We start from the raw sequence: 17,268 nt of genomic DNA on the forward strand, positions 1-17,268 counted from the left end.
CTTCAGAGCGCAAGACTATCTGTCGGAAATTTTAAACACATGCTGTTTTTAAATAGTTTGTGATTTACTTATTATTTATTTTGTGAAATAAGTTTTGTAAGCAGTCTTACTACAAAAACTGAATATTTGATAGGATGAAGTGACAAAGGACTGAAGAAGTAGAAAAACGCAAGCGAACACTTAACACTGCATCGCGAATTCTATTCTTCAGTGTTGCTTTTAATTCTTTTTAATTCCTTGTACGAAGTAAAAAGAAAGTATTGTAATCGCGAAAAGTTTCAGACAGCATATTTCAACGAAAATATCCCATTTTGACCTCTTTCAAATGCAATTTAACGATGTATTTCCGTGATATCTGTACGTAAGGACAGAATAAAACACTCTTTTCCTCCAAAAAAATTATAAATCTGCTTTAAAATGAATTCTGAAGGGAATTTTTCGTGGCGTTTGTACGAACGTATGTCCGTACGTATCTCGCATAACTAAAAACGAATAGCCTCAGAACGTAGAAATTTTGTATATAGAACTGCTATAACATGTAGATGTGCAAGTCGTATTTCGGTTGCAATCGGCCGCACCAAACGTATATAAATATATTTATATATATATCCACTCTGTTACCCGGCTCAGTGATCTCAGTTTCTTTACTCTTACATGTTTGTAAATTGTACATTTTTTGCTTTAAAAATGATCGAATTATGTTGTTCTTATCTTCCGGTTAAGGTTTTTATGCCTTTAGTAAATCTGTGTGCAATATTTTTAGAATTAACAACAATTTTAAAATTGTTTAAGTGCCGCTAAGCCTTTTTTATGATGGCGGCTATTCATTGTTTACATTTGAAACAGCAGGATAGCGGATTTGGTGCGAATCTAGAGAAACTTAGCTTCGCAACAACAAAGATAACGCCTTCATTTATTATTTAAATCATGCTTAATCATTTCTGGAATTTTTTCGAGGAAATAAGCGTTTAAGATTTACTTCGTAATTTTTAATACAGATATTTTGAGTTTTTATGTATTTTTGCCTTGTCGCGAAGTGAAAACTGAATTAATTGAATGAGAAATACTCAGTCGTCTGTGAAAAACTGTTTCTTTTTTGTTTTCTTTGCTTAATTTCTTTTATACATCGTTCTAGCTTTATTATAGTATTTGAATAGAACATGTGGCAACGATTAGATAATTTTTTAAATAAATTTTGTGCATTCTGAGTTTATAATACGAACGAAATATAATACTGTTAAGTAAACCTAGCGCCAGAGTGTCGCTATGTTAAACAAAGTGAATTTTAAAGAATGCATTTATTCTATTGTGGTTTATGCGCTTTCGGCGAAGTAGGTTTAATTCAATCCAATAAGTTTAAATGAAATACAAGAAAAAATGCGTATAATTTAATATTCCGTACAAGGAAGTCATGTGGTGTACACATCAGATTTTTTAATTTTGCTTTTGAATCATATATGGTGTTAGTGCGAAGAAAGTGATGCTTAAGAATAAAACTAAAAAGACAACAAAAAAAAAAAAAAAAAAAAAGAGTTAGTAACAGTTTGTGTAACAGCAGACTGGTAGACTGCGAGCTGAGCGAGAGCGTTAAAAAACTTAACAAATCCTTAACCGTAACTTAACTGTTTCAGATTTCTTTTAAAGCCCAAAGGGACAATTTGCCCATAAGAGCTATTAATTTTGTTTTGGCATTTTGCGTTGGTTCACACTAAAGGGCGTTTCCCTTTTCAAACTGTTGCCACAAAATATTAGAGTCCTGCATTATATTTGAAGAAATTAAATAATGAAAAATGTGCATCAATGTATGTATATTTCTCGCATTGTGATAAAGCAACGGTATCTAGAGCCATCCAATTTTGAATGACATCATCCTACTGCGAATATGGGCATCTGAATTCCCAAATTTGAAATATGGAATTTGTTTTAGGATCGATTTCATATTTTGTAAAACGTTAACGAATTTTTGACTAACAAACTCAGCGATTTCAAAGCGAGCAATGGCAACACTCTACAGGGAAAAAAAACCGTTTTATGTCCAGCGCGTCGAACTGTGTATCGGAAATTCTAAAGATAGGCTCATTTTTAAATTATTTTGCGACATCGCTGTTGAACTAAATTTTATGGTTTAAGTGCAAAGAACATGATATTTAATAAATAAAAGGTAACACACAAAACGTTAAAAAAACGCCACTTTAGACGTAATTTAAAATCTGAAATATTTCAGATTTTTAAAAAAACTTTTATGTAGTCTTTTTTTGTCTTCAACATTTCTGTTCATGCAGATTATCATTATATTCCCATCAGTAACTATTATATTAATAATCTGCGATTAAACATCCTTTGGCTTTAAATTCAGTTAAAATATTTGATTGCATTTCGGAAGTAGTTAAATGCTCCTGCCTCTTCGAGACGGAATTATTTACATCAATCATATTGTGCTTGTTGCGGGCCCTCCAACAACCGAGCGGTAAAATCGCTGAACATTGGTAGCTCGGGGCTCAAATCTCGAAAGTTGGCTACACTGGTATTTATGTGATTTTCCCCATGTGTATCGTGTGCACGAACCAATTTCCCTGTGAAATCCTCCATGAAGGCTTCTCGCTTCTTAGGCAAATATCCCTCGAGAGTTTTGCCATAGTTAAATAAACCAAACCTTGTTCCTGTTGGATAACTTTACAGAGGCTGTTCACGCATTTTTAGACGATGTATATTGTATTCACAAAACTAAATTACATAAAATTTTTGTATTTTAAATATTCTATTTGACATCTCTCATTCTGAACTATCTTTCGACACCGCAATTTCCAGGATAATAATGCCTTTTGAAGTGGCAGAAGAGGTATTCTATCACCTTCCTCCCGAACAGCTTTCCAGAGTCCTGTTAGGGTTTTGGTACAACGTTTGGATAATGCAGTTTTTAAAAGTCCGAAAGCGCAATAATCCATAGGTGACACATCGGGAGGTTTAGTAGGGATATCAGTGAAGGGTATGGCCTCGATACCAGTTTTTTGTTCCATTTCTTTTAGGAAATTTACAGTGGATTTTGATGTGTGACTGCTAGCTTTGTCCTGATGGAGTCTCGCAGACGGATGGCACTGTGGGTAAAGCAATGGTATTTCATTCAGAAAAATTGGCGATAAAATATGTTCCTGATAGTATTTGGAGTTAATCTTGACATTTTTTTTTTTTTTTTTTTGCACTCTCTTTATTTTTAACTTGCCATTATAAGAAAAACCAGCAACAATCATGAATCCCTTAGAAAAACTTTCTTTCGATTCTTTGAACCATGTACTTAAATTTTTCTCCCCTTTTATGATAATAAATGGCTCTTTTTTTTTTTTTTTTTTTTTTTTTGTTACAGTCATTTAAATACACCCATGCTTCATCTACGGTGACAATTGTTTTTCATTTTTCTTTGGATAAGTGTTTCTCGTATAGAATTCTGCAACGTGTCCTGCGTTGAGCGATATACTTTGGAAGAAGACGATGCACATTGCGTTTTTTCGCTTTCTTAAGATTTAAATCAACGTTTATCATTTTGTTTACAGTGGACAACGAGCATTTTAAAGATTTTGTAACTGTCCTTTGACTAGGGGGATTTTCTTTTAACATTAAACAACGTACCTTTGCAATAGTCGAAGATGTCCGTTTTTTCCTTGGATACTTGTTTGGAATTTTTGTCCCACTTGAAGCTCCGATTTGACGTTTTTTTCCTTTCTTGTTGATGATATTACCTATCGACGCTTTAGATGTCGCAAAACCATGACTCTCACATCGTTTTTGGATAACGGAGTATGCATATTTCTCTTCGGTAAGAGCGTGAATATAGCCTTCGAACCACTGCTTTGTTAATTTCGCCATTTTGAATAAAAACAAAACTTTCGAGCCACAGACGATAATTTTGACTTTTAAAAACATAGTACAATTGCACTTACTTCTTTTGCAGCAAAGTAATTTTTATTACCGCTTACCAAAATCGTCTAAAAAATGTGCGAACAGCCTCTGTAGTTCATAAATGTGGATGGAATGTTGGTTACGGGGAATGGCGGAATTCAAAATTTTTAAGAACCGGTTCGTTGCCTAAGTAAGAATAAAAATTTTAAGCGTATAATTAACAAATTAATTATCGTAACAATAATCGCTACTAAGCAGCGATAATTGTCTAAATAAGTAGTACAGTTCAAATTTTAACAACCACTTTGCATGCATAAAAATATTTTGAAAACAGTTCTGCTGAACCGAAGTGAACCAAACGGATTCCGCGACTCGTTACGAGGTGTGTTTTGCGTTGTTCTGGAGTTTATTGCAAGATGTATCCCAGTTTGGATAAAGAACACTATTGAAGTATCGAAAGCTGAGCTTTTCTCATAAATTTTCCGGTTTCATTAAGCCTCCTGCTGACATTTCGTAACAATAGAATTTTACGATCTCTACACTGCAATCAGAATTGTCCGTGCTTTTCTCAAAAGTTGAACCTCGACCTTTTGGAGCGACAGCAAGTTCAGCTGATCAGTATGCATTCTTTTTCTCTAAATGTCACAGATATATAGAACTCTTGAGCAAACTGGAGTATTCAGGCGAGTGAAATTATGCTGAAGTTTTCATTTGCAGCAGTTGCGGGTTGCTGTATACTAATTCTGAACTTTATCAATTCAATTCAAAACAAACAGTGAACGGACTGCGAAATTATTTGCAATCAAAGTTTGTTGCGAGTCGATATATGCTACAATATTTATTTACCAGTGAGCTATAGCTTAATTTCATTACCCCAGAATGAAAAATAGATTTGATTCCAAAAAATAAAACTGAATAAAATTTTTTTTACGAAATCTGAAAGCTAACGGATTTTATAATTACGCCCAAAGGAGCGTCTTTTTTAACTTTTTGTGTGTTGCATTTATTTATTAAATATAGCTTAAAACATAAAATTCAATTCAACAGCAATACCGCAAAATAATTTAAAAAGAACATATTTTTAGAATTTCCGATACACAGTTTCCTGGCCGCGGAGATAAAAATGTTTTTTCTTCCGTAGAATGTTGCCATTGCTCGCTTTGAAATCCTTGGGTTTCTTAATCAAAAATTGTTACAGTTTTACAAAATATGAAATTAATAAAAACCAAATTCCAAATTTGGGGTTCCACATGCCCATATTAGTTGTAAGATTACGTCATTCAAAACTGGATGGCTCTAGGTAGTGTTCTTTTATCACAGTGCAAGAAACATACATACATACATTTATACAGATTCTTCATTATTTAATTTCTTCAAACATAATACAGAGCGATGATAGTGGGTGGCAACAGTTTGAAAAGTGAAACGGACATTCAAAGTAATTCAACGCAAAATCGCAAAACGAAAAAAATAGTCCCTCAGGAACAAAGCCCCTTTAGACTAAAAACTTGTGCAGTCAAGGCCAAAAGATTAAATGAAGTAACGAAGTGTAAAGGTAATCCCACAAGATATCAAAAATTAAAAACAATGTAAGTTTCTGTCATTTCTGGCTGTTACTAAAACTGTCCGATTACTTTTGTGAGAATATTTGTTTCCGTTAAGCAAACGATATTGATTTTTTAATTTAATTTTCATCTCTTCGAAAATAGATTTACTACAGAAAAAAATGTTGAATTTATATATAATCAAAATAAAAGCCTTTCTTTTGGTTTTAATTTATTTTAGTTTTTATGTTCATTCAAGAAGAATACAAAAATTCAAAATATCCGGTCATTTTTGGGATCCACTGTATGTTATAAACATTCCCAATTTCTGTCAAGAATACATGTTACAGTTTATTACATTTACACTGTAGACAATATTACCAATCATAGCTTTAATTATCGAAAAACCATTTTACAGCGTTTTTTTAGTAACTACATTCGAATAATTTTCTTCGGAAAGAGCACAAACATAGCTTTCAGTCCACTGATTCTTTAAAAACGCCATTTTGCATGAAACCAGACTATCAAGTATCAGACGATAATTTATATTTTCAAAAGTATAGCTGCAGTTAAAAACATTTCAAGCAGACGATTTTTTATAGCAAAGCAAAATCATAAAAAAATGTACGAACAAGCGTCTGTACAAGTAATTTGGCACTCCATCAAATTTTATTTATTCGCAGAATAATGCGAGTAAAAATCAAGTCACTTCCCATCATTCAATATGACTGACTTGAACTAAGGCTTCAGGTAACCCTACTCCGGAATTATCTTTTCCTATCTGTTTAAAAGTGACTTTAAATTATGTATATAATTTGTTTCGATTCTTGCATACTTCTCTGCTCCGAGTACAAAATAAAATCAGATTTTTACTATCAAACACAGCTTTTTCTGTAACATATAAATTGTTTTTCTTTCCATTTCCTGTTCTTTTTACTTTCCTTCATCCGATTTCTCAAATGTTTTGGGTAATAAATGTATCTGTAAAAAAGGTTTGAAATCAGCAGAAAAGAGTTCGTTAGAATCGACATTTCGCTTTCCATTTAACGAGAAAAAAAAAATTAATTTTTATAAAATGTTAATTTTATAATTTGTTACATGTATAAAATAAGTCAATATAATAGTTTATCTATTCCGAGGTAATTTTGGTTGTAAGGAAGAATTTATTAATGCCTATCAATTTTCTGATATCGACAACAGATTTATTACGTTAGTTTTCTTTTACTCTCATGCTATTTTAAATTCTAATAAAAATATGTTTTAAGATTTGTCACATTCGTATGCTTGAATTAAAAAATGTCTTGTTTCGTTCTTTAAAAGTAAATAAATTATAGATACGCTTTCATTAATAAGCAAAATTATAATAATCTATACCACTAAAATATGTGCGCGTCTGTCTATTTGCAGCATTATATCTTCCGGAACGGTGGAGTGTTAAAGAAAGGTTCCCCAGGATTCCAAAAATTCGTAGAAAGCCATTTTGACCATTCTCATCTCCGTGCCACTTTAATTAGCCGAGATATTAATTAAGCACTCTGAAAACTCTAATTTTCGTCCTCATTTTTTCAGAGTGGCAACAGCCTCGCACGATTGAGATAAAAATCTGCTTTATTTCCAAAAGCGTTGCCACTGCTCGCTTTCAAACAGCAGAGTTTTTTTAATAAAAATCTGTTAAGTTTTACAAAATATTAAACAAAAATTGCACTACCAAACTTTAAACTTACTATTATTATTATAAAAGTTCATGTTCTGACGTTGACGAAAGCACGCGATGACAGGTGACGTCATTGTATATCGAAAATATTTCCTTAATGTCAGCATGTTAAATAAATAGCTGGTGTTGCCAACTTTTTTGTTCGAGGTTAGTATAATTGGCGCGATATATTAATGCCACGTTAATTCTTTTACTGATGCTGTTATAATGCATTAAATTTAAATCATGACGTCATACGTATTAATCTGAAAAGTTTTTGTTACCTGGTTTTGGAAATAAAAAAATATTTAAGTGTTTAATTATTTACATTAAATTAAAATTAAAACAATATTTATATTAGGTTATGTCGAGGCCGGAGAGATGAAAAATGAGCAAAGCCTTCCCCGGGAATCGAACCACGGACGTCTGAAATACGCCCTTAGCGTGCAGACCACCACACCACGAAGGCAGGCTAAGAAGGCGGGAGAAATACCTTCTATGCGAATTCAAGAATTAACTGATTTCATTCATATACTGAAATGTTTTTATGCATTTGTTTTACAGGGGTACACAGAACTCATAAAATTTGCTTTGGCTGCAGCCTGCTCGTCTGGCGGACTTGCCGGCTAGTTTATTAAGTAAAATGTGTTAAAACTGGATTTTTGCTAGTTAGAGTATATTTAAAATAGCGTTTAGAGTTTAAATTGTGCACCATATTTCTGAGCAAAAATATTTGCTTTCTGTTAATTCTTATGTTCAAAAAAATTTACGATATTAATTATATATAATACACTCATGTCCATAAATTAAGGATAATGCAAAATCAGACAAAGGAAGAGTTAGAAGCAAAACAAATTTGACTTATTTGTAAAACTTCTTTATTAAACAAAAGATAAAGTGCAAAAAAAAGATATTATATGTTTGATATTATTAAAAAAATGAGCGATTTTTTCTCCCTGCATCAAATTACAAAAAAAACCTATTTACAAAAAACTAATATTACATGGTTGGTATGATTGTTAATACATTGTATGTCTCCCAGACGATGCAATACAGTCCGTACAACGCCTAGGCATGCTGAGAATCAAATTATCGATATGATCTTGGGGGATATTACACCACTCAAAAAGCAATGCTCTCCGAAGTTCCGTTAGACATGTAGGAGGAAATTCACGGGTTGCAACTCGTCGGCCAAGCATGTCCCACACGTGCTCTACTGGATTCAAGTCCGGTGAGAATGCTGGCCAGTCCATACGGGTGATATCCTCCGATTGAAAGCATTCGCTTACGATGTTTGCACGGTGAGGACGGGCGTTGTCATCCATAAACACAAACTGTGCGCCCATGGCGCCCCGAAACAAACGTACTTGTTGTTCGAGAATGACGTCCCAATAGATTTGGCTTGTCATGGTTCCAATTTGAACATGCAGGTCAGTTATGGAACCCAGAATAATTCCACCCCAAACGAGCACTCCTGCACCACCGTAACGGTGTCGTTCAATGATGTTTTCTTGGTGGTAACGGGTACCTGGAGCTCTCCATTAGAAAGTCCGGCAAAAATCAGACTGCAAGCTAAACCTGGACTCTTCGGAAAACATCACACAAGCCCACTGTTGCGGTGTCCACAATGCATGCTCTCTACTCCAGGCTAACCGCAGGCAACAGTGAGTTGCAGTAAGTGGAACGCATCTGACAGGTATATAAACCAATCTGCCCTAAGCGTTTGTACACGGTCTGCCTTGAAATTGTCGTACCAGTGACTGAAGAGAGCTGACGAGACAGGTCTGAGGCTGTGCTCTTCCTTTTTTTTCGGCAGTAGCTGCCAAATACCGGTCCTCATTCTGCGTTGTAACTCTGGGGCGACCTGTGCTGTAACGTCTACTCACATTACCATCATCTTGGAATCGTTGCCAAAGCCTGGAGATGACACTCTGTGCAATTCCAAGTTCGTCTGATACTTCGAGTTGGTTACGCCCACATTCCAGACGGCCGATAATTCTACCACGTAAAAAATCATCCAAATGCGTCCTTTGTGTCATAACTATTCGGTTATTGCACAGAAATGCTTATAAAGCGCCTGCGAACAATTTTACTTCTTTGCCTGTATTCCACTCTCGTTATTGTGACGTACCATCGGTGTCATCTGGTTACTTCCTGAAATTTGCACATGATTCTTGAAGATGTGTGTAGTGATTTTTCAGGTGATATATTTATTTTAGAGTTCGATTTCCGCGTGACTCCGAATTATCCTTAATTTATGGACATAAGTGTATTTTTCCTTAAAGTATAAAATATGTGATGTTGACATCACATGACTTCCTCGCACGACTTAGTAAATTATGTGTACTTTTCGCTACACTTTATTTAAACTTACTTCCCCGAATTTAATTAGAGAGATAGTTCTCATCCAATTAATTCATTTCTCACATTGACGCAAGGCGAAAGGACATAATGCTCGAAACATCTTCATTAAAAATTGTAAAACGCCAAACACAGTCGAAAGCAGTTAAAAAAAGACAATTTTTATTGGAGTTTACACCGAAAAACAAGCAATTTCGCCAACCGACAGAAAGACAAACATTTCGGTGCACAAAAATGAAAATTAACATTCGGTCCCGCTGGGCAAAAAGACACTGATGTCGATGCACCAACTGACGTAATTCACTATTCTACTAGGACTTTCAAATACAAACAAAATGGCGACCTTGTTAGCCTTAGTTCCATTTAATTGTTGATAATTCTAAAACCGTTGCATGCAGATTAAAGGCATAAAAACCTCAACCTGAACATAAGAACAATATAATGCAATCACTTTTAAAGCAAAAAAATGCACAATTTACCAACACATAAGAATAAACACATAGAACTTGCGGAACCAAATGAAAGAGTGGATATATAATATATATATATATATATATATGATGTACCAGCTTTTGTCGTAAGTTAAATTATCAGACGATAAGTTTTAAAAAACAGGATCCATTTATTATATTTCAGGAGAAAATAGCAGTTACAAAATCAGATATCCGGAGTAAATAAAAAAGAAGTACTGTAACAGCTTTAATATCGTTATTAATCTCTCGTGCATTTGAAATAGATGAATAATAAATAATGTACAGATTACTGGCAATATTGAAATGCAGGCTCGAGAGCTGCATGCATTTTCTCGCACGAAGCATGTAATTATTTTTTTTTAAATAACTTTATAGAATATGTTTTCTCTTCTTGTTTGTATGTCTCCATTTTGAGTGCTAAATAAAGTTTTTTTCTGTGTTCCATCATTGGAGTTGCTTCATATTGCCAAAGAAGTATCACAGTACTAATAACTTTTTGTATGAAGTTTACTGCATCGTGACATTATAGAAAAAGCCCCGATATTCTTTTGCGAGTCCTTTTATAGCCTCTGGAAAGGCGGAGCTTCCAAGAAATGACGTCAGCCAATCCAGTTCGCTTTAAATATCTCCAGAACATTCTAAAACTGTACGTGTAGAAAAGGCGGGAAAAACAACTTGACTACGGGGCTGTGTAATTAATTCCACGTACTTTCAAATAAGAGAACGTCGCCATTAAAAATGAAAAGAACATACAGTTAGAATTTAAGTGTATTCTTGACTATGGAATTTTATTATTACAAATATATATATTTTTAAGGTATGGCCGATTTCAACGAAAAAGGGAGGTGCCCAACTACATATTATAGCAATGCCATATACAAAATTGCAACGTTCTACGGCTAACCGTTTTCGATTTATGCAAGATAAATAAATACATAAATACGTACAGATGTAAAGGAAAAAATTCCTTCTGGACCCATTTTACAATCCGTTTTGGAAATAACAATCCTTTATATTTTCCGTTAATATAGATGTCACGCAAACAAAGCTTCTAAGTAGATTCCAGAGCTGTCGAAACAGATATTTTCATTTAAATACGACACCCGAAATTTTTCGGAATTACAATTCTTCCTTTACGTCGTACAAGGAAGTGAAAATTAATTTTGTTTATACTATTATTTTTCCCATTTTCAAATTAATAAAGTACTCCAAACAAAATTAATACATACAGAAATTCTGGATTTTTAGCCTAAAAGGGTTATTAATTTCTTTTGGCATTATGCGTTGATTCACTTTTCAAATTGCCACCACCAAATATTACAGCTTTGTATTAAGTTTAAAGAAATTAAATAATGAATAATCTTCATAAATGTATATATGGTTCTCGCACTGTGATAAAACAACAGTAACCAGAGCCATTGAATTTTTAGTAACGTAATCCTCCACTCGAATATGGACGTCTGCAAACCGAATTTGGAATCTGGAATTGGTTTTATTATCCATTTCATATTTTGTAACACTTCAACGAATTTTTGATTGAATTTTTCAAAGCGAAGAATGGCAACACTGTACGAAAAAAAAAATTTATCTCTTGCGCGCGAGATTGTGTAACGGAAATTCTAAAGATATGCTCTTTGAAATACCTTGTGATGTTGTTGTTGAATTTTATGGTTTAAATGCGAATAACATGATATTTAATAAATGTAGGTAACACACAAAACGTTAAAAAAAAAGGCCCTTTAGACGTAATACAAAATCTGAGAGCTTTCAGATTTTTTTTTTTTTATTTTTTTTATTTATTTATTTATTTTTTATTATTATTATTATTATAAATATTTTTTGGGGCTGCAGGAAATGATTTTACGGAACAAATGCGAATCAAAGGCCAGATGGGTTTTAACCCTTTCCGGCACGCTACCTATTAAAGTCAGAGTTTTGATTTAAAAAAAAAAAAAGTAGGCAGTCTAATTAGGCCTAGAGGAGTACACAAGTAAAATTTTGTGAAGATAGCACTTACCGTTTTAATTCTGTGGGTGCGCCCAAAGTGGCACACTGATAGAATAGAGCTTCGAAAAGAGTGCTGAAAAGTGCATTGTTGTCAATGAACTGACCGATGAGATGCGGAGAAACAAAGAATACAGACTCTCAGTTGTCCTAGATGATCGGTGAGCCCGGTCTGGGCACACCTAGGGTTCGCCGCTTGATTTAAAGGTTCAAGAATTTAAGGCAAGATTTCAAGGTAAAAATTTAAAACTAATATAGAATAAGGATATTAGCATACAACCAAAAAAATAACACAGAAATTTCTTTTCAAACAATTCCTTTTACACCCTAAAAAATCTGGAAGATTTCTTTGAAAAATGAGGGTCTTAAAAAACTAAACATGGCTAAAATACATGGACTTTTTTGTGTTGAGCTGCCATCTACTATAAATAAAGAAGGTTATGGCGTACAGAAGGAAATTTTTAGGTGTGTTCAGACCGGACACACTGTGCCGCAAAGTGTTAATAAACTTAATTCTGCCAAGTACAGCGTATAAAAGAAAATTGAAGATAAATAAATAAACTAAACTAAAAAAATTAGATAATTCTAAACAAGTTAAAAAAACAATAACACGCCGAACAAATACTAATTCAGAAGTCAAACAACAAAAATCAGCGTTATATTTTCAAATTTTCACAGTAAATGTTCACAGTTTCTGTGAAAATTTGAAAATATAACGTTGATTTTTGTTGTTTGATTTCTGAATTAGTCTAAGCAAGTAGTTATACACAGGATATTCGCAAAGTTTTAGACGGTTTTGATTTGCTGTTTAAAAACCTCATCCGCTTAGAAATCTGTTCTTTTAATTTCAACTGTATTTTTGAAAGCATATATTATCGTCTGCTACTTGATAGTTTTGTTTTCATGCAAAACGGCACTTTTAAAGAAGCAATCGATGAAAGGCTATGTTTGTGCTCTTTCCGAAGAAAATATTCGTAGCTAAGTATTAAAAATGCTGTGAACCATGCTTTTTCAATATCTAAAACCTCGATAGGTAATACTATTAACAAGAAAAGGGAAAAACATCAAAGTTTGGCTTCGAGGATAAAAATTATTCCAAACACATATCCAATAAAAAAACGGAATGTTTCTAATATTGCAAAGATAAGAATTTATTCTTAAAAGAAAACCCGCCAAGTCACAGGTGAGTTTCAGAATCACTAAAATGCCCAATATAAATTGGAAACAAAGAATTAATGCCAATTTGTATCTCAAAAAGGCGAAAAATCGTAATCTGCATCGTCTACCTCCACGACATATCACCGAACGCAGAACCCGCAAAAGAATTTTTTATAAGAAACATTTTCCCAGACAAAAATGGGAAAATGTTATCACAACAGATAAATCTTGGATGTGTTTAAATAATTACAATAATAAGAAATCCATTTATTATCATCAAAGACGAGACAAAATTCTTAAAAACGGTTCAAACAATCTAAAGGTTTTTCAAAGGAAATCAGATTTGGTTTTGCATATATCGGCAAATTATAAATAAAGGGATTGGACAGAAATGCTAGGACACATATTATCAGGACATATCTTCTACCCAATTTTCAAATATGAAATATCTTCTCTTTACCCAGTGTCATCAATCAGAACTGCATCAAGACAAAGCAAGATGTCACACGTCAAAATCTACTATTAATTTCCTGGGGAAAATAGAACAAGAAAGGGTATCAAATGGATAATCCTTTCCTCATATCCCTACTAAATCACCTCATGGAATTTTGCGCTTTGGGATTTTTAAATTTTTTTGGATTGTCCAAACGTTGACCTACTACATTTGGACTTTGGAAAGCTGTTAAAGAAGAATGGTATAAAATATCTCTTCTGATACTACAAAAGGCTTTATTGTCTTGGAAATTATGCAGTAAAAGGATAGTGAAGAATAAGGGTTATCAAATATAGCATTTAAATCACTAAAATTTTCGATAAATACAATCAATATCGTCTAAAATATGTTTTCCGGACATTTTTAGACGATATTTTAGAAGTAGTAGTAAACACTATAGTTAAAACAATCCACGAGCATCTGACTCAGAAGGACTGTTTCATAAGATACACAATCGTATACACGTAGTAGATAAATAAATTCACGAAACCCTTATGAAACCAGCTCATTCAGCCGCCAAGAATAAAATAAGCAACATTTTCTCAGTATTTTGCGATTTAAACTACTCAACCACTTTTGGGCGATAGCTAATTCACATCAGAAAGATCATACACGAACGTAAAAACAAAACACAATCTTCAGATGCTTTATGAAATGTGTTTGCAGCTTTGCTGATAGTATCTAAATATTAAATTTCGTATGATTCGAATAATAGAATTGCCATTGTGGAGAATGTTCAGTTTAACAGAGCTATTATGGAAAGTGTTCATTTAAGTTCAGTTTAGACAAAAAGCTCATTTATGTTATGAAACGCGTGCTTGTATTTCCTGTATAATTTGCAAAGTATTTCGTATCAAAATGCGTGTATATTCTTCCATACATGTACTACATTTACTATTTGCATGATAGCTTCTCTTTTAAAGTGAACGCAATATAAATTCAAATTTATCAAAGACAATTGCAAATCAAATTTAGTTTCCGAAAAACAAAAAGAAAATTTAAAATAAACCTTTCAACTTTTTTCGCGAGCAAAAAAGGATTACAGTTAAAAACTAAAATTAAATTTAAAAAAAAAAAAAAAAAAAAAACCTTCTAACTTCTTTCACGAGCAAAGACAGATTACAGTTAAAGTTGTCATTAGTCAATAAGTATAAAACTGTGCAATGTATGTTAATAATAAACAGCATATGTTATTCCAAAAATAAATGTATTAAGATATTTAATTCGATTTAAAATCTCAACTCCAGCTAGAAGCACGTCATGTAAACACACTAACAAAAAATTCTTATTAAACATTTTGCTGTTCCACTAATGATCAATTGCAGACGAATATTAACAAAATTTAATGTACTTCTGAAAATAAATTAACACTTCAGACAACTTTCGTCTTAAGAAAGAACGTACAACCATTCGAAGATATTTTTTAAACTTTAACAATGAGAAAATTCTACTCTAATGCTAGAAAAAATTATGTTAAATCAAATTTCATTCATTATTCTCACGATAATAAAATTGAAAAAATAATTGCTTACAGTTTTTTCAGAACAATTATTCTGATACGAAAATTATAAGAATATGGCAAAAAAACATTTGAGAATTAAAATAACATATAAAACTTACTGTTGACGGTTTCATCAATTAATTTTTCTTGACTTCTAGCTTCAGCAGTCTCAGAATGAGTCAAAGGTGTTGACCCCTCTCGAAGGGTCAACTGTGAAGTCACGGTCACTTCTGGAAAATCCATAATTCCAGTATCAAGAACAAATAAGCATTTTGTACATTACACCAGAATTATTGCATCATCAAAATCGTTAGACAGAAGACACAAAACCGGATAATTAAACGTGTCGTGCATTTATAAAAGCTTCCAAAAACAAACTCGCCGACACGCGCGCGCGGTTCCGAATTCACCTGTGACCGTAGACTGAAAAAGGTTTTCTTGATGACAGCTGCCCGGTTTTCAGGATTATCGGAGAAACATGAGCTTCTCGCCAAGGCAATTGGCGCAAAATCGCCAAGTGCAACAGCGGCGAGTTTCCACCATTTCTTCAGTATCAAAAAGAATCTTAAAGGGGAATTTAGATTCGAACGTGCCTTTTGAAGAAATGAATATAATTAAAATTAACACGTTTCCGCAAATTTTATCTTTTATTTAAATTTAAAACACGAATTTTAGATTCTATTTAAACCAGGAGTCGGAAAAGTGGTCAATATCGACCGCGAGAAATCGATGAGTAAACTTCGAGAATCGAAATTCAACAAAGATCGAATGGAAATTGTTAATGACGAAGCAGATTTTCTAAATCTTAACTGAATATTAGTTCTCATATCAACACCCTCCTATTAATATTGTTTCGCGAGAGATAAAACAAGTAATTTGTTTATCATAGCATTTTATCACAGTCGTTTGTTTTATTTAGAACGAAAGGTTAATTGAACAAGCCGTTCATTTTGGCCTTAGAGACCAGTTCTGGAATCAATAAAAAAGCTGAACTTTTCTTTTTTTTTTTTTTTTTTTTTTTTTTTCGGGGGGAGCGTGGAGAGGGAATCTTAATTGCTAATGATTTGTTTGATATTTTTAATCCGTAAAACATATTAAAAACGAAACTAGAATCAGTCGTACTCTTTTTTAAATAGTTAAATACTAGCGGAAGTAACCGATACCTGTTACGTTAGACTGCGAGTAATGTATCTAATAACAAAGAGAACAATACCATTGTAATCCTTCTGTAATAACGATGCAAAAAATACAATTCATAGTCATACATTTTTCAGTCTGATGCGATATGGAACCGACACAAAAAATTTCGATAAAAAAATAAACTCTCTTTCATTATATCAGCAACAGTGGCACGCAGTATTAAATGATTTTCGTCTTTTTAATCAAAAATGGTTGTAAAAGCTCAAGTTCCTTCCAATATTTCACCTAAATTAAATTTTAGTCAATTAAATAGGGCAAAAAAATTTAGCATTGATCAGAAATCAATAACGTAAACAAACAAACACACATTCTTCTTTATATGTATATATTTTGTAAAACTTACAAATTTTTGATTAATAAACTGTACCATTTGAAAGCGAGCGATAGCAACATTTTTCGAAATAAAGCACTTTTAATCTCCAACGCACGACTGTTGCCACTCAGAAAAATGAGTGCGAAAAGAAATGTTTTCAGAGTTTTCTATTAATATTTTGACTGATTAAAGTCGTACGAAGATGGAAATATTCGAAATGGCTTCCCTCGAATTTTTGGAATCGTGAATAATGTATTTAATGTTTGGAAATGCTATTTTTATTTCATCGTAAAACTTAGAAATATTTTTATTAACAAACTCTAGGATTTGAAAGCGAGCAGTGGCAACAACTTTCGAAATAAAGCAGATTTTCATCTCCAGCTTGCGAGACTGTTGCCACTCGGAAACATGAGGACGAAAATTTTCATTCTCAGAGTTTTTAATTAATATCTGTGAATTTAGCTATTTTTTAGAAAATGTGGTGACGGTATAGTAGTGACTGAGTTTATTAGAGGACAAACACACAGACTTTCTTCTTTATATATATATATATATATATACAGATTATTTAAATAAAGTTATAGTCATAGCTCTCTTCGTTAAATATTTTTCGAGATTTTTCATATCTGCAAGG

The 17,268-nt window shown here is 32.9% G+C and overlaps 1 protein-coding gene across 1 annotated transcript in view; it reads right to left on the reverse strand.

The window, feature by feature from the left end:
* LOC118205329 (synaptotagmin-15-like) overlaps positions 1-15,549 on the reverse strand; it is a 417,104-nt gene extending 401,555 nt beyond the window's left edge. The window contains exon 1 of the mRNA XM_085812181.1: positions 15,241-15,549. Within this exon, the coding sequence (XP_085668307.1) occupies positions 15,241-15,364 (124 nt within the window). The 5' untranslated portion in view covers positions 15,365-15,549. The remainder of the gene's footprint in view (positions 1-15,240) is intronic.
* Positions 15,550-17,268: the final 1,719 nt, after the last annotated feature.

The sequence above is a fragment of the Stegodyphus dumicola genome, chromosome 2, assembly GCF_044657685.1.
Source record: "Stegodyphus dumicola isolate Sdum_Otavi_A_Nest chromosome 2, ASM4465768v1".
In the NCBI taxonomy this organism is placed as follows: Eukaryota; Metazoa; Arthropoda; class Arachnida; order Araneae; family Eresidae; genus Stegodyphus; species Stegodyphus dumicola.